General features: G+C 39.9%; 1 protein-coding gene across 1 annotated transcript in view; it reads left to right on the top strand.

Moving 5' to 3' along the window:
- Window positions 1–290: 290 nt before the first annotated feature.
- Window positions 291–23,452, top strand: part of LOC129718486 (zinc finger X-linked protein ZXDB) — a 38,390-nt gene continuing 15,228 nt past the window's right edge. Inside the window, exons 1-2 of the mRNA XM_055669297.1 lie at window positions 291–1,767; window positions 21,573–21,862. Coding sequence (XP_055525272.1) covers window positions 1,724–1,767; window positions 21,573–21,862 — 334 coding nt within the window. The 5' untranslated portion in view covers window positions 291–1,723. The remainder of the gene's footprint in view (window positions 1,768–21,572; window positions 21,863–23,452) is intronic.

Genomic DNA, 23,452 nt, shown 5'->3' with positions numbered 1-23,452 from the left:
GTTCTTTCCGGATATTGAACCTATTTACTTTCATCTCGTTCGAATTCATACAGTGGAGACTTTTTCCTAGGTTTCGATCAAAGTTTAGCTTGGTGGACTTTCTTACCTCTTTGAATAGTTAATCTCAGCAGAATGAATTTACGGATATGTTTTACTAAATATTGAAAATAGGTAAGGTTTCCTTATGATTCTACTATAGTGGTAGATTGCAATGAAAGTTTTGCCTGTTTTCAATATTTAATTCCATTCTAATAAGATGCTTAATAAAAAATTTATATTGTCGCCAAAAAGTCAACTTTAAGTCTCTGAATTTTTGTAATGACAGACTTTTTTCATTAGAAATTTCAATATAAACATCACAAATTTGTATTTGAAGCTTTCATATTCATGATACTATACTATAATTATATATATTTAAATTTCTGATGACGTATCCCATGATTCGTGCTTAACAAATTCATGAATGATAATTTAAATACCTATGTAATCTGACAATTGATGTTTCATGCCATATCAAACAAAAAATTTGAATAAATGACAACTCAAACAACTGCCATTTTTTATCAAAACGACTGAAGAATAAGTGAATAAGCTGTTACTCAAGAAAACTGTATAGTGACTGTCTTTATACAGGAAACAATTCCCAACTTTCGTCAGTAGTTTTTAATTGTGAAGAACTATTCCGAGAAGCTTCAATACAAAAAGTCATCCCCGTCTGGCAACTATTCCCAAAAATCCTTCTGCTTTCGCTTCTCGATGGGAGTGACTGAGAGCCGCGCACTACAACATCCCTTGTCCGATCCTAGTATTGCCATCGTCCGGTGCTAGTGCTAGGCACCCTTTCCATATCTAGTTTTCTCCTGTCCCTTACCTTCGCCATTCACCCTTTCGTCCTCACGGTGTTGTTGTGTGCATGTGAGCGTAAGCGGTCGGTGTGCAACTCCTTCGCTGATTTTCTTACCGGAACGTCTCGCGCCCACCGCCATCCAGCCGGGGTCGCCATCCGGAGCGGGTGGCCTCTCCTGTGTATGTGCGCGTGCGACTGCGATAGCACTACATAGGCAGCATCTCACCAGCAGCAGCAGTTAACTTGTTGTAAAATTGCGATGCAGTTATTAAACAACTTTCGTCACATGCATGAATTTCTTTTCACGCACCCGGACGCTCGCTGGCGTGGCTGAAGGCTTCATTCTTACGCGCGGCACCGTCATTTCTTCGCCGACTTTCGTGGAAGAAAAGTGCGTACGGCATCAGTTCTGGTCCGCGCGAACCCTCTAAGGTCCCTTTTCCATAGGACAGGGGACCAACCTCGTTAGTGCAGGAGTAAAAAAAAAAACCTCACTGCAAAAAAAATCAAGTACATCGCGACCTCCCCGTTTCCTTAAGTTTTCCGTTCACTTTTGGCTTTCCGTGAAGGATTTCCGTAACCAAAACCGGGAAAAATCCTTCACTTTTCGGCACCAGCTAGAGTCAGTTAGGAGAAAGAAAAATCCAGTGCAATACAGAGAAAAAGTGCTTTCAGAAAACCCGAAAAAAATTAAAGTTGCTAAAATTCAAAATTTTCCCATTCACTCGAAACGAAAACCGTGCGTCTCCACGCGAGAAATCGACCGAGAAGATTTAGTTTATCGAAAGAGAAAGCGAGAAAGAGAGAGAAAAAATCAAACAGTGCTTCTTCACTCGTTCGGTGTGAATTGTGTGATAATTGAGCAAAAAGAGCAAAATGTTTTCGATTGAATCAATTTTAAAGTCTCAAATCTCCCAGAGGTAGTGTAGATAAGCTTCCAGCACAGGTCCAAAAACAACCAAGAAACGCCAAACAAACAAACAACCAAAACCAAAAGAAACCAAAGCTTGTAAAAACGAAACGAAACGTAAAATTTAAGACAACCCGCACCACCTTTTTTTTCTATAGGGTTACGAACAAATAAAAGCCCAAACTCCAAACACGTTCAAACCAACTAAACTGAACAAAACTAGTAATTTAATAGAACAAATCAGAGTTCTGATCGAGTCTAACAAAAAAAAAAGAGCGAAAGAGAGAGTGTGCCAAAATACAATCGCCAAAAGTGGGATATGATTTTTGTGTTTCACCTACGGCATTTGATGAAGACTCGGACCCCAGCGAGGGGCCCAATGTTTGTTGCTAGTATCTCTGCAGTTTTCAGTACCCTACCACTACTACCACTACCACTACTACCGCTACGGCCAAACAAGCAATCGAACGCTGTCGAGGTGAGGAAAATGAACAACCACAACAACAACAACAACAAGCTAGTAAAAAGCTACCCGAGCAAAAATTTCGAGGTTCAGGGGGTATTAAAAGGGTTAAATGAGTAACCAAAGAAAAAAATATACGATCGGATCAGTTCGGTTCGGGTTTTCGGTGGCCAGCAAAAAAAGTTGTAATGTGTCGAAAGTTGTGTTCGCGCGAACTTTATGTTACGTTGTTTACGGTCGACCGCCCAGTACCAGTAGGCATGTTCCAATTGTTTCTTGACTTAAGTGGTTTTCTAAACGCCACTGGGATTAGAATTTCGTTCCATTTTGACAGAATCGAGGAGTATTCCGCTTGTCAGAGGTCGTGACTACCTTTTCTACCCTTGAGCTTGCGGACCACTCCGTAGGAGTTTTAACCTCACCTTTCCCCGGGTCTGATTTGTTTCTCCGTTTACTATTCCCAATTCTCCAAAAGTGATCCAAAAGTTGGTAACTAACTCTTCTAAAGGTGACAACCAAATCATCTACTTGCTGTATATAAAAATTTGCTTCATTCGGCAAAAGTACTTCAAATACATTTCCGAGAACGTGAGTTTATTTGTCCATTTTGGTGAACAATCGTGGGGCTTATTTTAATATTTTTTTTTAGAATTTGCTAGGTTTTATTTGACATTAGTAGTAGGTTGAAATGTCTTTAAAGCAAGTACTTGCTTTCTTACACTTGTCAACCGATAATTTTTAGCTCACGGATGAATAACTGAGCTTAAAACTTGGCCCGAGTATGATGTAAAACATGTTCAATAACTGCACGATCCATCACTCTGATGTTATTAATTGTTACAGAACTTTCCCGTTGCATTCAAAAGACAATTAGTGATTATAAGTTGCAAAGATTATTTGAGATGATGGGGTATTCCTTTGCACAGTCCTCCTGTTAATTTTTGAGTGTTGATACTCATGATCAGGTCGATTACTGCTGATTACAATTGATCCCAGTCAGAAATTCAAGGTAATCGTTACTCGTTCCGGCGTGAAACGAATTAAGCGTGTATGTTCTATAGTAAAATAATTGTCGAACTACAGTTCCCTGATACTGGATTACTGGATTAGACTTTTTAGCATCCTATCAGTCTGAGCGTTTGAATTCCATTTTGATTAGCCGCTAGCACTTCAAATTTTTTTCTTTGGCCTTTGATACACTTTTGCAGTCATGTAATTTATTACCCAGAAGCGTTTGTTCAAATTTGTTTCGTTTCGTTTCGGGACTCTGTGTTTAATTCAAGATTATTGAATCTTTGGTCGTTTAAAAACGTTTTCTAGCATGTTCAACTCATTTTGGGATGCCATTTTTTCACCATTCTGGAGGCCAGAAGCGTTTCTCAATAAGAGGATGATTTTGTTTTTTCAACATCTTTTATTCGCGATTCTAAGCAGGGCCAAATTCATACTTTTGGCCATTTCATACCTTCAAGAGCTGCTACCAATTCTGATCTCAAAATTCGGATCCGTTTCTGTTTTTCGTCATTTTGAGCCCAAATTCAAATTAAGTTCTTTTTCGGACATTGGAAGCGTGTTTTTCGCCATTTGATGCCCCATTTAAGATCATTTTCTCTTTTAGTCTTTTCCGGCCTTCAGAAGTGTTTTTCCACAATTCTTGGGTCAGGCTCATTTTTTTAAATATTTCCTGGTTTTTAAAACTGGTTTTTAGTTTTAACTAACGGAGCTCAGTTTGGGATAATTTTTTTTTCCTGGCCTTTTCTGTTTTGTTGTTATTCCGAAAACAAGAAGCGCTTTCTCAATTTGGGATCATGTTTTGGGGTTTCCGGCATTCAAAACTCAATTTGGAATCATTTCAGTTTTTGACCTTTAGAGCCATTTTTAACCCTCTAGTGCCCAAATTAATTTCTAAACGGACTTCGATAAAATCACTATAAACCATTATAAACAATTTTTAAGTATTAATTGAAGCTTTCCGGAGCTTCGACTGAAGCCCGCCAAATGGCGGCATTGGGCACTAGAGGGTTAACTATTATAAACCTAATATAATTCACTGGTGTTAGCTTTTTCGACCTTATTTCGTCATCATTTTCTTCTCTTATAGTCGCAAGCCTGTTTTTACAGTTCTGAGCAAAATTAGGACTGGAAAAATAATTCCAGTTTCCTTTTTTTTTGTTATTTTTGCCATCCTGGTTTTTTTTTTCAAAATCATATTTTGTTTTGTCAATTCTTTTTCGAATTTTTATATGACTTTTTTCTAGTCTTCAGAAGCCTTCTATGCTATTCTAAGCTGAATTCTTTCATTTTTTTCTAGACCCTAAAAGCGTCTTCTCGCCATCCTGAATTCAATTTGGAATTATATGCTCAAGCCTTTTCTAGCATTTTGAGGCGATTTGGATTTAGAACTCGGGTTTTTTTTCATTTTTTTGCCATTTTATGGCCTTCATATGCCTTTTTGCGGCATTCCGATCTCAATTCAGGATTATATGGGATCATTTGTTGGCCTCTTCCGAGCTTCATTTGGAATCGATTTTTCTTTTGGTCGCCTCTCATACTTGAAGAAGTTTTGAATCAACTTCATTTTGGCTTTAATGTTGGCTTGAGCAAGCGTGTTTCGCTTACCTGAGAGCTCAATTATTAGTTGTATTGGTCTTTTTTTTGCTTCTGAAGCTTAATTTGGGGATTTTTCAGCTGTTTGGTCTTGAGAAGTGTATTATTTTGATATTCTGAATATTTGGTTTTTGTTCTTTCCTGAGCTCCATTTGGCATTATTTTATATTATAGTCTCTTCTGGGCTACAGAAACTTTTCATCCCCATAAAGCAAAACAAAGCCGTGGTGCTACATTCCGATTCGGAACTCGACCCTCTGTTTATTATACACAGACTTCGCAGCTGTTAAGTGTACAGGACAATTGCGGGACTAGTGCAACGATCTTACTATAACTAACAATCTCTGCCGAGTCAAGACTCGAACCTACGACAACTGGCTTGTTAGGCCAGCATTGTGCCTCGAGACTAACTGGGAGGCATACTGAGCTCAATTTGGGATATTTTTTTTTTGTGTGCGATAATATACCCTAGATAATTTCTTACCCTGTGAACGCATTTTCTTCGCTATTCTGAAGGTCAGAAGCCCTAAATTTGGGATGATTTAGAAGTGACTTTTACCTGTTTTGAGCTCAATTCGAGATTGTTCTAACAACCAGAAGCGTTTTCATATGTTTTGGGTTTTTTTTTATCAAAATCATTTTCTTTTGCCATTTTAAATTCAGTTTAACGGAGTCTCCTCATAAGAAGCTTCAAAGTGAGGTTTTTTTTTATTGTTTTTTAGGTGCAAAATCGACAGGAGAATCTTTTGCATTAATTTGAACGGGAGTTTGGAATGTCGTTTAGTGATTTCTCAATGCCAACTCAAACGGTGTGCTCGACTAGGCCTTCTATTTTACCTGTTGTAACACACAAAAATATTTTCGTTTTCGGGTGCGTCTTTCGCTTGCATTTTTGCCAAAACCTGTTCAACAATAATTATAAAAAATAAAATATCCCAATGCAGCACGAGAGATTGTTAGTATGTCCGCCATTTTGTTTCTTTTTTCATCAGACATTTTTTTCTGATATCTAGAAAAGCACGTAGCCTCACAGTATAGGTGTGTAAAAACTTGAAACCGTCATTTGGACCGTAAGCGGTTATGCTCCCACTACGTGGCGCTCGCGTCACTGATCAAGCATTGATATAATATCCACCATCACGTGACAGATGTCGTTAGTGTTTTAACGTATTCTGATTCAAGTTTATGCCTTGTTCAGACTACGCCGGATATCACCTGATATCGGATAAAACCTCGAGCGTTCACATTAGGGTGAGCTGATTTGTTTGACATTTGCTTTGGTAATTGAAAAGAGAACAAAACAAAAACAAGTCAAAGCTAAAACAAGACAACAAGAGCAATCCCAAGCAACAATTGAAACATAATAAAAAATAAATTGTGATTATTTGTTGCACTAACGAAATTCCCAAGTTTCAAGAAACATCTTTTGTTACAACGATGAAATTGTAAAAATACAAGCAACAACTAAAGTTGCATCGTTGCTTCAAAAAACTTTACACCAACAATGTGATTCACGAGATACACAAAACAAACACAAAATAATACTACTAAAAGTTGCTGTCATGTTCGCAAGCTGTGTAACAGCAACTTTTGCTCGATTGTTCGCCCTATATTTGTTTTTAAGATGAGGTTATATATTGCGTTGTAACTTTTTACTGATGTCCATGTCTTCACGTCGCAAAGCGATCAATTCACATAAGGAAATGATGCTGTAATGATAACCCTACGTTCTTTACAGCGCTTGCTGCAAATTTTAATATATTTACAATGCAAGAGGGGAAAATATTACCCCGTTGTTACTTTTAAAATGTTAAATAACCTCTGATACTAGGATCACAAGTCATCCATAAACTATTTTCACAATTAGGCAGAAAAATTTGGGTCTGTAAAACGAAATGAAATAAATTGCTTTTAATTACACTATCGCGCTGAGGTGCTTATGATTGAGAGAAAATGAATAAGCACAATTGAAAACTGAGCATGAGCATGAGCATGATAAGAAAAGCAAAACTAAAAACTGAGCGATAAACTTGGAAAAATTTCTACAGCAAACGACATAAATAGTAGAAACGTGAAAATTGAATTGAAATTGACAACTGGAGTTGAATCCTCATCAACTTTTTGAAAATAATCAAAATCAATCGCTATACAGACAATCTTTTGTTTACCACGACGTCATCTTATTGCTGTTTCGTGCAAGTTGCTGTATCGATACATCTTCGTTGCTGAAATTTGACAAAGCAAAATTTACCATGTTGTTATCAAATTCCCTGCATATGTTCGTACACATTGCTGTTTAATTCTTGAAACTTGTGTGGAAACAACGGAAATGTTGCAATTGGCTCCGCCTCCTGCGCTTTTTTGGCCATTGTATATGAAACTGAAATGTAGCTGCAACTTAGCTTCGCATAAGAATTTGTTGCTGTAATGCAAAAAGTTCATAATTGAAACAAATTTTGCTGCTTGGGATGGGATTAGGATAGAGATGTCAGCGAGTTGACTCGCACAAACGCGAACTCTCATATGCAATTGTCAACATGTGCGGGATGAAAATAGCAAAAATATTTCCTTCCTTTTTTCTCGCATGCAACGCGAAGTGCGAAATTTGTAGGGTTGCGTCAAATGTCTGTTGGCCGTGTTGTCAACTGCTCGAATTGGTTTTCGAACATGATATCCGCGATAGCATGTAGCCGAGGTGATATCCGTTGACAGCTCGATAGTATGGGATATCAGGTAATATCGATGGTGATATGGCCTTGGTAGCATGAATCGCCTGATATCAGGTGATATGCGGTGTAGTGTGAACGGGGTATTATACACACGATTTTCAATTTTTTTTTGTATTGAATGTCTGTCCTCTGTGGGGTAACTAACAAGGCTCGGTAGAGAAGAGCATAAAGTCTATAAATAGGTGTGTAGAGGAAAGGATAGAAGAATAAAAATCCGTCACTGACCACGGTGACAAAAGTACCTAGGTCTCGAGCAACAATGATTTCAACACTTCCTTTTATCCTTCTTTAACCGACGGTTATTTCTTCAGTTTTGTATCTGAATTTTTTCCAGGCTTTTTTTCTGGCCGTCTTTAGTCTTTGAATTATTTTTTTAGAAATTCTGAGTTTACTTGATTTCATAAATAATTTTGTCTTATACCTTTAGACGCTTTTTTATTTCTCGAGGACTATGAAAATCTTTCTATGCTATATATTAGAATGGCGTTTTTCGCCATTCTGAATCTATTTTAGGATCGTATGCGACTTGGATAACTTTCTTATTTACCCATTTTATTGCCTTTAGAAGCCTTTTTTCGGGTTCTCGAGTTCAATTCGGGATCAATTCCTTTTTACACTTCCTGTGATCCATGGAATTATTTTGTAGTGCTTTTTTTGCCATTAAGAAACGTTTTCTCTTTTTAGTTTTGAGCCAAATTCGAAATTCTTTTCCGGCTTTTTAGCCATCTTAAACTTAATTCGAGATTATTTTCTTTTATGGCCTGGTTTCAGGACGAGTGGTGGTTCCGAGGTCCTCATGGGATGATTTTCTATTCTGTTCCATATTTTTGTGGCTCTTCCGATATTTTGCAATTCTGAACATATTTTGGAACCATTGTAGTTTTTGGCTTCCTGAAGCATTTTTTTTCGCCATTCTGTACTTAAATCCAGGTTTGTTTATATTTTTTGAAAGCACTTTTTGACATTTCAAGATTGTTTCGAAATTATAATTTTCGGTACTAGGAGCAACTCTGACCTCAACTTAGGATCATTTTCTTTTAGAGGTGTTATTTTGCGACTCATAGGCTTTTATCGTCTTTGACAGCATTTTTTGCCATTTTAACCTTAATATGGGATTATTCGGCTTATTTTTCATTCGAATTCTTCTTTTGCTTATGCTTGGTTGGTTTTTTCCCCTAATTCTGGGCTTAGTATAGGTTTTTTTTGTTTTCCTTTTGTTACTATTAAAGCATAAAGTAAACGTTGCTCATAGACCTATTCCGAACGAATAATAAACCGTTTCAATTCTGAGCTTAGTTTTGAATCATTTTGCTTTTCTCTGGATAATTTTGAACCATTCAAAGTTAAATTTTTTCGCCATCCTGAGCTCCGTATGGAATCACCGTTGGACCGTTGGTCTTTCCTGACTTTTAGAGGCGATTTTTCCTTATCCTTAGCTCAATATTACTTACTAGTCATATCATATCATACTTAGTGGCCGTCATTTTCTTTTCTACAGGGTGCTCAATAAAATGGAATACACTTTAAGAATGTGTTGAAAAATGAAAACACAAGACATTGTTTCCTGAATCAATTTTTTTTGAAGCAGTGTTCATTGAGAATCATATATATATATATATATATATATATATATATATATATATATATATATATATATATATATATATATATATATATATATATATATATATATATATATATATATATATATATATATATATATATATATATATATATATATATATATATATATATATATATATATATATATATATATATATATATATATATATATATATATATATATATATATATATGGGTCATTCCATACGAAGTGTAAAGACTGGAACGCGCAAAAATTGGTCGACAAAGAAATCGTTTCTTTCAGTCAAAATTCATGAAACAAAAAACTTCCTATGTTTATTTCGGTAGTTCAACTCACATATTTAAAGGAAAAAATGTTCGTTTATTATTTTGGTTTGTCAAATCCAAACTGCCGTGCCTTCCGCATTACCCCTTTCATTAAATTTTGTACAGTGGTCTTATCGACCTTATTCGTCGCCAAACGCCAGCTAGATTTATTCTGCTGCTTGTTTTCGATGGATTTATTATTTTTTTTGATATTTCGTGTGATCAATTTTCAACACTGTTCGAAAAGGCGGAAATCTGGGCTGTTAGGAGGGTTGTGGTGGTGAGGAACCACAACCACGTTGTTCGATTCGTACCACTCGTTCGCCTTTTCCTCTCAGTGGCAGCTTGCCAAGTCCGACCAGAACAGCACAAGCGTGTTATTTTGTTCTAGAAATGGTAGCAGCCGATTTTCCAGGAACTCCTGGAAGTAGATCTCTTGATTGACGGTTTCATAGTGATGGAAATGCCACTTTTTAGATAACACGTGCATATGGCCTGCCAAACAAGGTATTTTTTCGGGAACTTCGATAGTTTGATGGTTTTGAAAATATAGGCCACCTCCCCTTTTCCTGATACGGTATAAAATTCCTGTCCCGAGAGCTGCTCGAAATCAACCTTCTCATAAGTTTCGTCACCCACGGTCGAACTTTGTTAGTAGATTACAGTTTTCCGGACCACCGCTTTTTTTTCCTCATTTATTTGACACGGCACAAATACAATTCAATTTTCAGAGTCGCCAATTATATCTGGTGACTTAAAAACTAAAAGCAAATTTTTTATCCTCGCTGCCGACTACGAGCTGAAATTAAGTCTAACTTAAAACTAGCATGAGCGTCTGATGCTCTTCGAATGGCCGATGTCATTAGCTGGGGCAGGGGCTTGTATCCTCGGGTCCTGGAGGTATTGTGCGGGGTCTAGTTGCTGGTTATGGTTCGTTGTTGTTGTTCGCTAGTGTTCAAGTGGCCATATGGTATGTGCCGCTGAGCCAAGATATCACTGAAGGCCTCGGGTTCTCAGGTCGTGGCGAATTCGAGTGGGGTGCAGTTGCTGATTCCAAAATCTGTGCTTAAGGTTCAAACGTGTTCTTGTCGTTTTGTTGGGTGTAGACGGAGGGGAAGGGGACTAGACTGGGGCATGGATGGATTTTAGGAAAACGTATATAAGGGTCATGTAGGGTATGTCACGGCTCGCCAAGACATCACGAACAGGTACAGCTGGCCGTCTACCTCTGGCCTCAAGGGAAGCTACTAATTTAGACCTGGCGTCACGGTGGACAGGGCATGACCATACAACGTGCTCTATGTCGTGATAACCTTCACCACAGGCACAGATACCACTTTCCCCGAGCCCAATACGACGGAGACGCGCATCAAATCTATAGTGATTGGACATAAGCCGAGACATCACGCAAATGAAATCTCGACCTACATCCAACCCCTTGAACCACGGATTCGTCGATACCTTGGGTATAATGGAATGTAACCACCTTCCCAGTTCCCCTCTGGTCCAAGAATTTTGCCAACTGATGTTGCGCCCACCTTAGCCAAAGAGTCCGCTTTCTCATTGTCCGGTATCGAGCAGTGAGAAGGGACCTACACTAAGGTAATCTGATACGATTTTTCGGATAAAGCACTCAGATGTTCCCGTATTTTCCCCAGGAAATACGGAGAGTGCTTAACATCTTTCATCGATCGGAGAGCCTCAATGGAACTGAGACTGTCCGTAAAGATGAAATAATGGTCCGTGGGCATTTTTTCGATAATCCCTAGGGTGTACTGAATTGCAGCCAATTCTGCGACGTAAACAGAAGCAGGATTATCAAGCTTATGGGAGACGGTTAAATTGTTATTGAAAATACCGAAGCCAGTGGACCCATCAAGAAGTGATCCGTCAGTGTAGAACATATTGTCGCAGTTGATGTTTCGATATTTATTGGAAAAAAAATTAGGGATCTGCTGCACGCGTAAATGATCCGGGATTCCACGGGTTTCGTCTATCATGGATGTATCGAAAAACACAGTAGAATCAGAAGTATTCAATAAGTTGACACGATTTGGAATATTCGAAGAAGGATTGATATTTTGGGACATGTGATTGAAATACAATGTCATAAAACGGGTTTGAGAATAAAGTTCGATTAACCTTTCAAAATTTTCAATCACAGGACGGTTCAAGACCTCACATTTGATAATAATACGAGAAGACAGGCTCCAAAAGCGGGTTTTCAAAGGCAGAACTCCAGCTAAGACCTCCAAACTCATCGTATGGGTCGATTGCATGCAACCTAAGGCGATACGCAAACAACGATATTGTATTAGCTCCAGTTTGATCAAATGTGTGTTTGCTGCGGAGCGGAAGCAGAAACACCCGTACTCAATAACAGACAATATCGTTGTTTGGTAAAGTCTTATAAGGTCTCCTGGGTGGGCTCCCCACCATTGTCCGGTTATTGTACGAAGAAAATTCACTCTTTGTTGACATTTTTTCATCAGATACCTCACGTGACAACCCCAGGTGCCTTTAGAGTCGAACCAGACACCAAGATATTTGTGTACCAAAACCTGAGAAATCGTTTTACCCATTAATTGTGTTTGAAGCTGAGCAGGTTCATGCTTCCTAGAAAAAACTACTATCTCAGTCTTCTCCGGAGAGAATTCGATACCTAGCTGTAAAGCCCAAGCAGACAAATTGTCCAAGGTATCTTGCAATGGTCCTTGCAAATCGGCAGCTTTGGCTCCTGTAACAGAGATTACACTGTCGTCTGCAAGTTGTCTTATCGTGCATGAATTTGCCAGACATTCGTCGATGTCATTTACATAAAAAATGTAAAGAAGGGGGCTTAAACATGAGCCCTGGGGAAGACCCATGTAGCTAATGCGAAAAGTTGCCAAATCGCCGTGCGTAAAATGCATGTGCTTTTCGGACAACAAATTGTGCAAAAAATTGATCAAAATTGGAGAAAATCCTTGTCGGTGAAGTTTACCCGAAAGAATGTCAATAGAAACGGAATCAAAAGCCCCCTTAATGTCCAAGAACGCAGACGCCATTTGTTCTTTGCGAGCATACGCCAGCTGAATATCTGTTGAAAGCAACGCAAGACAATCATTCGTCCCTTTGGCATGGCGGAAGCCAAACTGAGTATCTGATAGCAGACCATTTGATTCGACCCAATGGTCTGAACGACGGAGTATCAGTTTTTCCATCAATTTCCGGATACAGGATAGCATTGCAATCGGCCTATAAGAGTTGTGATCAGAAGCTGGTTTCCCTGGTTTTTGGATGGCGATCACCTTCACTTGCCTCCAATCCTGCGGTACAATATTTTGCTCCAGGAACTTATTGAACAAGTTCAACAAGCGCCTCTTGGCATTGCCGGGTAGATTCTTCAACAAGTTGAATTTGATTCTATCTAACCCAGGCGCGTTATTGTTACAGGACAGGAGGGCAACTGAAAATTCTGCCATCGTAAAAGGTGATTCAATCGCGTCGTGGCCCGGAGACGCATCGCGAACAATGTTTTGCTCAGGGACAGAGTCCGGACATACTTTCCTGGCAAAATCAAATATCCACCTACTTGAAGACTCCTCGCTTTCGTTGACCGTTACGCGATTCCGCATTCTCCGGGCTGTGTTCCAAAGAGTGCTCATTGAAGTCTCCCTCGACGTCTCGTTTACGAACCGACGCCAATATCCGCGTTTCTTTGCTTTAGCCATGCTCAAGCATGGAAAAGTTCACTCACTAGCAATATTTCATGCAAATGTGTTCTTTGATTTATCAGTTATCGTTCGACTATTTCCACTCGCGTACAAGTTTTCCATAGAAACGCTGCTGATTGTTAGTATTTATTGTTTCCAAGTTCACTTGCATTCAACACTATCGCGAGAAGCGTTGAGATATTATCGCCAGTGATACAAAATTATGAATCCAAATGAACGTTAGATTGCGTTCAATTGTTTGCTTGCCGGAGCAAATAGGTATCATTAATGCTTACGGATCTTAATGCATCTGATTCTTGAAATCACCAAGAATCATCGTGGTATATCACGGTGAAAGCACGACGTGGAGTATCAGAATTACGCCTACAAGCAACCAACATTTGAAAGAATCATTGCGATCGCTTGAGTGCAATCGTTTACGATTCTTTCGTGAAACACTCGCTATATGTTGCTCGCTCCGCCTAAAGCAGGCAATACTGAAACAAAATCATCAAAGAAAGCTACCATATATTTCTTTGCTCTAAGTTGTCTCTTGCAAGCTTGAGAATGTGTAACTTTTAATAGCGATGGTTTGCTAGGATTGAAAGCTTATAAATAGCACGTTCAGAAACGATAGCCGAATGATTGTTATGCGATACGAGTTTTTCCTTGGCCAAGCTTTTAAGCTTGGTATCAAGCTCCGAATACCGTATATAGTCGCCAGGTATACCTCCCTTCTGGAAGGCCAAAAACGCGTCGGATCTTTGCGTGTAGACATCGGAGCACTCTTGGTCCCACCACGGAGTGGGAGGCCGTTCTTTGATCGTTACGCCGGGATATTTCTTCGTTTGGGCTTGCAACGCGGCGTCGAGAATCAAGCCCGCGAGGAGGTTGTATTCTTCCAGTGGTGGATGATGTTGAATCGTCTCGACCGCTTTGGAAATCATTTCCTCGTATAACTTCCAATCGACATTCCGTGTGAGGTCATACGGAATGTCAATTGGTCGCATACGAGTTGACCCGTTAGTAATTGAAATAAGAATAGGCAAATGGTCGCTACCGTGAGGATCGAGGATTACCTTCCATGTGCAATCCAACCGTAGCGACGTCGAACATAAGGATAGATCCAAAGCGCTTGGGCGCGCTGGAGGTTTCGGGATACGTGTCATTTCACCGTTGTTTAAAATAGTCATGTCGAAGTCATCGCAAAGGTTATAGATTAAAGAGGAGCGGTTATCATTGTAAGGGGAACCCCAAGCCACGCCATGAGAGTTGAAGTCTCCCAAAATCAAACGTGGCGAGGGAAGAAGTTCTATTAAATCAAAGAGCAGCCGTTGCCCAACCTGTGCTCTGGGAGGAATATATATTGAGGCAATACAAAGCTCTTTACCTTGTATTGTCATTTGACATGCAACAACTTCGATGCCTGGAATCGAGGGGAGGTTAATACGATAGAAAGAATAGCACTTTTTAATCCCTAGAAGTACTCTTCCATATGGGGTGTCTCGATCAAGGCGAATAATATTAAAATCATGGAAGTTGAGATCGATATTCGAAGGAAGCCAAGTTTCGCAAGAGGGGAATGCATCGCATTTGTTTTTATTTATCAAAACCTTAAATGAATCTATTTTTGGTAAAATACTTCTACAATTCCACTGTAAGACAGAGATAGAATCCTTCAGATTAGCAGATGAATTAGGCATCGAAGGATACGATCGCTGCAAGGAGGGGCCATTGAGCAGTCAACTGCTTCAAAAATGTTCTAACTGTTGGGAGGAATGCTGTAAGAAAACTTTTATTGGATCGGGTACATTGAAAGTTTCAAAAATCCAGTCCACAATGTCAGAAAATTTCACCAGTTCAGCATTTGATTTTTCCACTGGATTTGCAAAAGGAACAACTGGGGTTTTAGATGTTCCAGGAAGTGCTGGGAACTCCTTCTGGGACTTTAAATTTGCAAGCCCAGGAGGAGTTTGCTTCGGTTTTTCCGCTGCACTTTTAGGTTTGTTTGTACCATTCATTTCACTTTGGGAAATCTTTGGACCTTTCCGGGGAAGTTTAGGAGAGGAAATATTTTTCCTCTTTCTAGACTCCCCAGGATTGGCATAGGATGTTCCCGCTGGTGAATCGTCAAAATCGGTTTCATCAGAGGACAACAGATCGAAGGGGTTCGAAGTAACGGGAGAAGTGGTAACGGTCTTCTTCAGCATGTCAGCGTAGGAACGCTTTGAACGCTCTTTGAGAGACCGTTTAATTTTATCCCTGCGCTGCATGTACACCGCACATGTCGAGAGCTCATGCAGATTTTCCCCGCAGTGAATACACTTTTCAGCGTTAACACTGCAAGAATCTTCCGCATGAGACTCCCCACACTTGCCACAACGTGCCTTATTGCAGCAGTAGGCGGCTGTATGGCCTAACTGCTTGCAATTCAGGCAGTTCATGACGCGGGGCACGTAGAGCCTCACAGGGAGACGAACCCGGTGGATCGAGATGTGGCTTGGTAGTGCAGACCCGGCGAACGTAACTCGAAACGAGTCTGAGTGTAAACTTTTTTGTCACCGACGAGCGATACCGACCGCAATTGCTTGCAGTCGAGCACCTTCACATCGGGACATGTGCTGTTCTTGAAGCACCCTTGAGCACTTTTTAATATACACTCCACGGAAAGACTCGAATCGATCACGACACCATCGATCTCCACATCTCTAGCGGGTACATAGACACGGTATTCCCGTGTAAAGAGCTCGGAGCAAGCTATATCGTTGGCCTCTTTAAGGTCATTGACCACGACACGGAGCTTGTTCGGCCTGATTTTAGAAATTTCAGTCACAGCTTTATAGTGTGACGTCAGGTCTTTCGAAATCTGTAATATATTCAATGATTTCGATTTCGGCCCTGCTTTAGGCCTGAGGTAAACTGCCACTGGAAGCGTCGATCCGTCCGGATACAACCTGACACGTGAGGAAGCTGAAGAATTAACAGTAGAAGGAGGGGCAGGAGGGACAGGGTCGGGGGGACTCGAGAATGGAGGTGCGGGAGGTGAGGGATCTACATCCATCGCGCTAAAACTAGCGCGCCGATGGGACAGACAAGAAGCACGTACCTTCCTTTCCTTTTCTCCTTCGTGTTGGATAAACGTCCACAGGAGTACACTGTACTCACCACCAAATCGTTTGACAGCAGGCAGCTACAAAGCGACACAGTTACACAAAGGCACTTGACCTTGAATGCGAAACAGCAATCTAAACAAAAGACACCGGGCCCGGTCAAAAAATGCCAGCACTTGTGCACACGTTTTGAATTTTATCGGAGCGAATTCGAAACACAACCGATGCTGATGCGTGTTCGGCACAGAATGGACCACCGCTTTGCCGAGGTGTTTTCATCGTAATCTGGGTTCGCAACCTTCACCGCCTTAAACGTCGACAACCCGGCTCGTTTCTTAGCCCGCTGCATATTAATATGGAAGACAATGAGCTTGCCAGTGACGTACCTGATGGAGAGGTTAGGATTCCGCCTATAATTCGCTACCACCTTCTTCATCGTCGTTGCTACGTCCGAATTACGATTGCCACCGCTTCCAGGCTTCCTGACGGTCGACAGACGCTCCCTGAACACTTTTGGAATGCATGTTATGGTTGATTTGGTCACATCCAGCAATTTCGCCAATTTGGCGTACGAGAACGTCGGATTCTCTTGCGGCGCGAGCAAAATTTTGACACGCTGTTGCTCTTGCTTGGACGCCATTTTGAAAACTGGACAGCAACCGATGAAAACGCATTTTAGCAACTATTGTATATACAATCAACTTCCAAATGCAACATTTCATGGTTTTTTCCATGCATTTTTAACAGGAATACACCAATTTGAAGTTGACCAATTTTTGCGCGTTCCAGTCTTTACATGCCACTTGGACACGACCATCACGGATTTGGCTCAAAGCTAGGGGAATTATTCATCTAGGTTCACTATGAAAAAATCCCAATTTTGGTGTCGATTGAAACACCCCCCGCTCTGTGGGACCTCCCTCTTTGTGACAAAGTCAGGCAATTTTTGTTCAAAATTCCGTTTTTCTTTTTCTTACAATTCATAGATGTAGGACGTCCGCAGAATACTGATAGATGATTTTTCAAGAAAATAAACCAAGGAATCGAAAAAAATATTATTTTTGACTGGAAGTGTTGCCAGATAGATTATTTTTGTATTTGAAAACTAAATTTACATTTTTCGGCAAATGCGGCCATTTTCATTTTAAATTTGATAATATCATCGTGTTTCTTGGAAAATTTCACGTAAGAAACAACTATCATCCCGAGGTAATATGAGCCAATCTCGAGATATAACATTTTTACGAAAATAGTTGTAAATTTTGTAATTAATTTATTTTATAGTTTATAGCCGTAAGACACCCGAAAAATAGTGATGAGTGAATTTTGAAGAAAATAAACCAAGGAATCCAGAAAAAATATTATTTTTGACCGGACGTGTTGCCAGATAGATTATTTTTCTATTTTAAAACTAAATTTGCATTTTTCGGCAAATGTAGCTGAGTTTATTTTAAATTTGAAGGTTTCATCGTATTTCTCGAAAAATTTTACGTAAGAAACACTTATCACCCCGTCTTCCCGTAGAGGTCCCGAAGTGCCGGGGCCACAACCTTCCCCAAAACATCGGCCTAATAGCACGCGGCGTTGGTTTTCACAATTTTTTTTTTTCGATAAACACCAGTGGGAGCATCCCGAGCCTGGATACGGTCTCAAATCCCCAAGCCTACATACGAGGCTAAAGCCGACACTTATACTAATACACATAATGCACATGACGCGCACTTACACAGCGATGAAAGGTTGTATTCGACCTTATTGAACACCATGTAGGATCATGTTTTTTGAGGTCTCTAGAAGCCTTTTGTGCTGGTCTGAGTTCAAATGAACTTTCTAAAATTCCAGATCGATGTTTTTTTTTCATGGCATCCGGTGTTTTGACTTTCAAATGCGTATTTTAGCCATTCTGAGCTCAATTGAGAATCAATTTCTCTTCCGACGTTTCTGGTTGAAAATGATCCTGTGAAGTTCAATGGATCTCTTTTGGACCTTAGTTTGAGATCCTATGTGTTTTATTTTTTCTGGCTTCAAAGTCAATTTTTCATCATACTAAGTTCAGTTTAGTGAGATTTTTCTGTGGTCTTTTCGGGTCTTCGAAAGCATTTGTTCGTCATTCTGAACTGAATTTGCAATTATTTTTTTCTTTGGTTGATCTTTTTCCAATTCAGGACCATTTTCTTCTGAGGCCTTTTCTGGCTTTGAAGCGTTTTTCATCGTTTTGAGCTTAATTTAGTGTGCTTCTCTATTCTGGTCTTATTGAACTTTAGACGCGCTTTTTTTGTAATGTTGAGCTGTTCATTGAGTTATTCTAGGTCTTTTCTAGCCCTTAAGTTTTTCGCATTTCTAAGGACCATTCTCGTTTTGGGCAGAAAAACCTTTAGAAACAGGTTTTCACCATTTTGAGCTTCAATTTATCATTCTGAACATCATTTAAAATTATATTTTCAGCCTCTGGAAGTGTTTTTCTCTATTCTGAGCTCAATTTTAAACATTCCTTTGGTTTTTAGACTAGTGGTTTTTGCTATTTTGAGCGCTGTTTTTTATAATCATGCTCGTTTTTGGTCTGTTCAGTAATTCTGAATCGACTGTTCTACATTTTAATTCCATTTTGGGCGCTTTATTGGTTTTTGCTAAATTTCCTAGAAGCATTTTTTCGTCATTTCATTTTTGTTAAATCATTCAAGCAATTCAATTCGAATCATTGAAGCAAGTTTTCTTCAGCGTGATTCGAGAGGAATTTTTTTCAAATCTCACTATTCTGAGCTCAATTTGCAATCATTCTTGCACCATTTTGTGGGCTTTAGAGTGTTTTTTGTCGTTTTGAGTTTGGCGTCGGACACAAATAACGTAACGCTAAAGTTCAGATTTCGGATATTACTACTATGTAACATTAAGTAGCGTTCAATATTCCCAACCGAACATTTTATTTAATGTCCTTTTGAGCAACTTTTGGAATTGATTTCTTTTCGGCTTTTGACGGCCTTCAGGAGTTATTTCACGTCATATGGAATCAATTTCTTGGCCGTTCTTGGTCTTTTTTCAACTCTGATATTAATTTAGGCCCAATCGCGAAGCATAACAGGGCCGAATGTCTTTTTGGAGCAGAAAAAAACACTCATGTGTAGAGCTTGGATCTCGAATTTGTTGATCTATATTATAGATTCTTCGACTCTTTGGGCTCAGTTAAAGGTCGCTTTGTTAATTTTTCATGCATTTCGAGCCCGTAGAAGCCTGTCCTCGTTTCACTGAACTTTTTATGGGATGTTTTCTGGCTTTTCTAATTGTTGGAAGCATTGTTATCTCAATTTTGAATTTTTGGTTTGCCTATTCTGGCCTTCTGAAGTATTTTATCGTCATTCTGAGCCGAACACGGAATTCTTGTCTCTTATAGCCTTTTGGAGAGTTGTTTTTTCTTCTCTAGACTTGATTTTTTTAAGGGGGGTTTGTTAGTAGCTTGAGTATTTATGATAAATATTAGTGAATAATGAGATTGTGTGGCCAATCACAAATGGTGAGTTCTCAACACTGTTAGAAATTTGCAATTTAAATTGTTAGGATTTGTTTGCTTTCCTAATAAGACTGATTAATCATTTTCAATTTTAAAAATGTTAAAAAATTGAAGCATTTTTTACTCTAAAGCGTAGCTTCATTATCAAAGTTTCGTCTATGCTTGACATTCAATCGCCATGCAGTGCAATTTTACTTTCTTACATTTTATTTTTCAATTTTATACTGTGCCTACACCAATTCTAATCTATTTACATAAAGAGTCATGTTTGGATAGAATTGCTTTATTTGCGGCAACATCGTTGTAGTCAGCATTAATCTTCCTAACTTTTCCCGTAAGTCATACTTGGCTATGGTGATTATTCCTCCCACCGAGAAATAGATCATATTTGCGTTTCGTAAGTCTTCCTCCCAATATAAGAAGAGTACTACCATTCAATCAGATCCGGAACAGTGCTCATCATCAGAACCAGTTTCTTAACAGCCACCAAGGGGTTTCCATTGATTCCGTGTTCTTAGTTCTTGTGGTGCACCAGCACACAGTCCATCTTTCCATTGTGCCCTCTACGAAAAACCACTTCGTCCACTTTTCGGTGAATCCGACGACGACATCGTCGTCGTCGTTGTCCTGCTTGTTCTCTCAAAATAGCATAGCACACGCACGATGACGACGACGACAAGAAATGGAGTGGCGAGAGAGTAATCTTATCAAACCCCCTTCCCGGGCCGGGTTGCTAGGCCAGAAAAACCACCACTCCGGTTTTTCTTATTACCGCCCGGTTCCTCCTTCGTTTTTCCACCAAGCTAGCAAGCAAGCAAGCAAGCAAGAAGCAGCAAGTCTTTGGTTGTTGTTCTTCTCCTCGAGCGTCCGTGAGGTGTAAGTTGTTTAATAAAAATTCAAAACCCCCTTTTTCGACTTGCGGGGAACATATTTTCCTATTCCGAGAGTGTTGTGACTTGGCACTTTTCCCCCGTCCTGGTGTGATCTATTTCCTACCGCGAGGGAGGGCAGTTGTTTTAAACATTTCCCTTGGATGACGGTTTTCTTTTCCTACGTTGGCTGAGATTTATGTTCTGTCGGTCGAGGTTCTGCGTTCTGCTGGTTCACCTAGACGACATTTAAGCGAAATTTCTTTTGTTATTAAACACTGTTCCCGTGAACTTTGAATTACCCTTCTTTGCATCGCCGGGGTGGGAGGGAGGTATGGAAGAGATTCTTCTCTGGTTGGATGCTGGTACGGGCGCGGACGTCGTGCGTTTTCCGGCAAAGCTTCGGTGAAAGTTTTCATTAAACAACGAACGCGCTTCTAATTATCTAATTACGGGTGGTTTTTAAACAAATCACAGTCGCGAAAAGTTTCCGCGCAGCATTACCATCGCCGTTACTGTTACTATTATTATTACCACCACCACCACCACTACTACCACTATTACTGCTGCTATCACCATTACCACCACTAATGCAAACTACTAGCGAAAAAGGGCGGTCGAAAGTTTTAAACAACACCTGATCGGGCAGGCCTCAAAACGGAAATTGCAAAAATCTTTATGTGTTACATCTGATATATTATTATGTCGTATTCTGCGTTGCAAACAACAACAAGAAAAAAAGAAATCATGAAAACATAATCTAAACCTATTAGTAGTTCTATTATATGTTTACTTGCTAGTTATGAAGCCTAGGCGGGCGGTAATTTCGCCCGCCGCCCATTCACCGCCCCCCCTTCTCCTTAGGCAGTATTAATCATCGTCCTTTCGGGGATGTGTGTTTTCCTGTTCTTTGCGCGGCCTTTCAGAGTCAGAATGCAGATCCAGCACGTACGGGACCTGTGCGCCGTCCCGGGGGCGGCCGCCGAGCTCAACTGCACCGGTGATATCCTGTCGGTGCAGAACCTGCTGCCCCAGTTGGCCCCACCCGAGAACAAACCGCACCAGTGCCAGCAGTGTCTGAAGAGTTTCTCCTCCAACCACCAGCTGGTGCAGCACATCCGGGTTCACACCGGCGAGAAACCGTACAAATGTTCCTACTGTGATCGCAAGTTCAAGCAGCTGTCGCACGTCCAGCAGCACACCCGGCTGCACACCGGTAAGGCGAACGTTGATCTGTTTTCTTCCAATAGTTGTTGATTTTTTTTTATGTTACTAATCAAAATTACTCTTACCTTTTTTCCACTAAACACACAGGCTTTGATGGAGGTTCTCACAAAACAGAATTGCAAAAATCAAACTTTTACTAGAGCGAGTGTGTGTATGCGTGTAGGTCAGTATACAGACAGTGTTGAATGTCATTTATTCTAAACGTGTGCCTAATGGTAACCTAGAAGGCCATGGCAGCCGCACAAGGCTGTGGGTGAATCATTTGGAGTTTGGTTGTTGTATGGATCTGTTCCCATAGGAACGAAGACCACATCCACCAACTCCAGTTGAGATTATGCTAACACCTCAGTGTGACTCTCCATATGACTTACGATTACGAGTTTTGAGATAAAACTTAGCGTCTATGAAATATTGAACGTCTGTTTCAAATGAAGTTGTGTTCTTATTTTCAGTAGGGTGAAAGCACCGGTTTTGGCTATAGTATGTTATTGATGAGAGGTATTCGGCCTGCTTCCTTCGAAAAATATGTAATTGAATCAGTTCAACGTGGAAATCGGATGAACTCGCATATATTTTTCACTAACATTGAGTTTAAATAATAAAATTATGTTATTTTGTTTATATATTTTCCAACCAAAAAACTTCTCTAGGCTCTTATTTTGGCCATAGCATTTCTTAATTGGCCACTCGGGGCTCCTATTTTGGCCAATTCGCGAAAAAGTTGAATTCACACGAATTTATTTTATAATTTGACTTCACCATGTAGATATATTTTATCAGCAGAAAATCCTCGTTATTTAACTAACTAAAAGGCCAGTATATCTTTTAATCAAACTAAATAATAATATCATATTCACACAAAGCTAGAAGTGCAAAGTACTTTAAGCTTGAATTTTATTTGAATTGAGTAGGATATTTAATAACACTGAAATCACATCATTGATCTATGGTAATTTTTCTTCTGTCATTTATCTTTATTAATAAGCTTCCGCTCTTTGCTTTTTTTCACATAGAAACTTATTTGTAATATTTACTAGAGGTGGGCAATCCGCTCACGAACTGATCTAAAGAGCTGGTTCTTCAAAGTGAGTGAGTGATCTATCGCTCTTTTTTAAAGAGCGGTAACTCACCCCTTACTTCAAGCAAAAAGCTGAAGCTGATTGTGTTGATCAGACACCGCAAGCGAGAGCCATATGAATGTTTTACACCCCAAGCGCAAAGCGGCGTGCGACACTGCAATATAACTCCCAGAAAATAGCTGCCGCCGACTGCCTGCTCTCCTATGCATAACCAGCCGCGGAAATAAAAAAAAAACCCTACTTGCCACAGTTCACTCACAGCACACGGGCTGGCTAACGCCGGGACGCACATGAAAAGTGGAACGAAAAGAGCGAAAGAACTGGTTCACTGATCTTTTGAATCTATGCAGACAATCCGCTCACGAGCTGATCAGAAAATCAGTTCTTTAAAAGACCGAAATCTTCTGATCGCGAGCGGATTGCCTGCGAGCTGAACAAAAGAGCCATCGGAGGAACCAGTTCTTCTGAGAGCGAAAGATTTCGCTCTTTCAAAGAATTGA

Source organism: Wyeomyia smithii, chromosome 1 (assembly GCF_029784165.1).
Source record: "Wyeomyia smithii strain HCP4-BCI-WySm-NY-G18 chromosome 1, ASM2978416v1, whole genome shotgun sequence".
Classification (NCBI taxonomy): Eukaryota; Metazoa; Arthropoda; class Insecta; order Diptera; family Culicidae; genus Wyeomyia; species Wyeomyia smithii.
The sequence above is the reverse complement of the archived record's forward strand: the minus strand, read 5'-3'. Positions and strand labels throughout refer to the sequence as shown.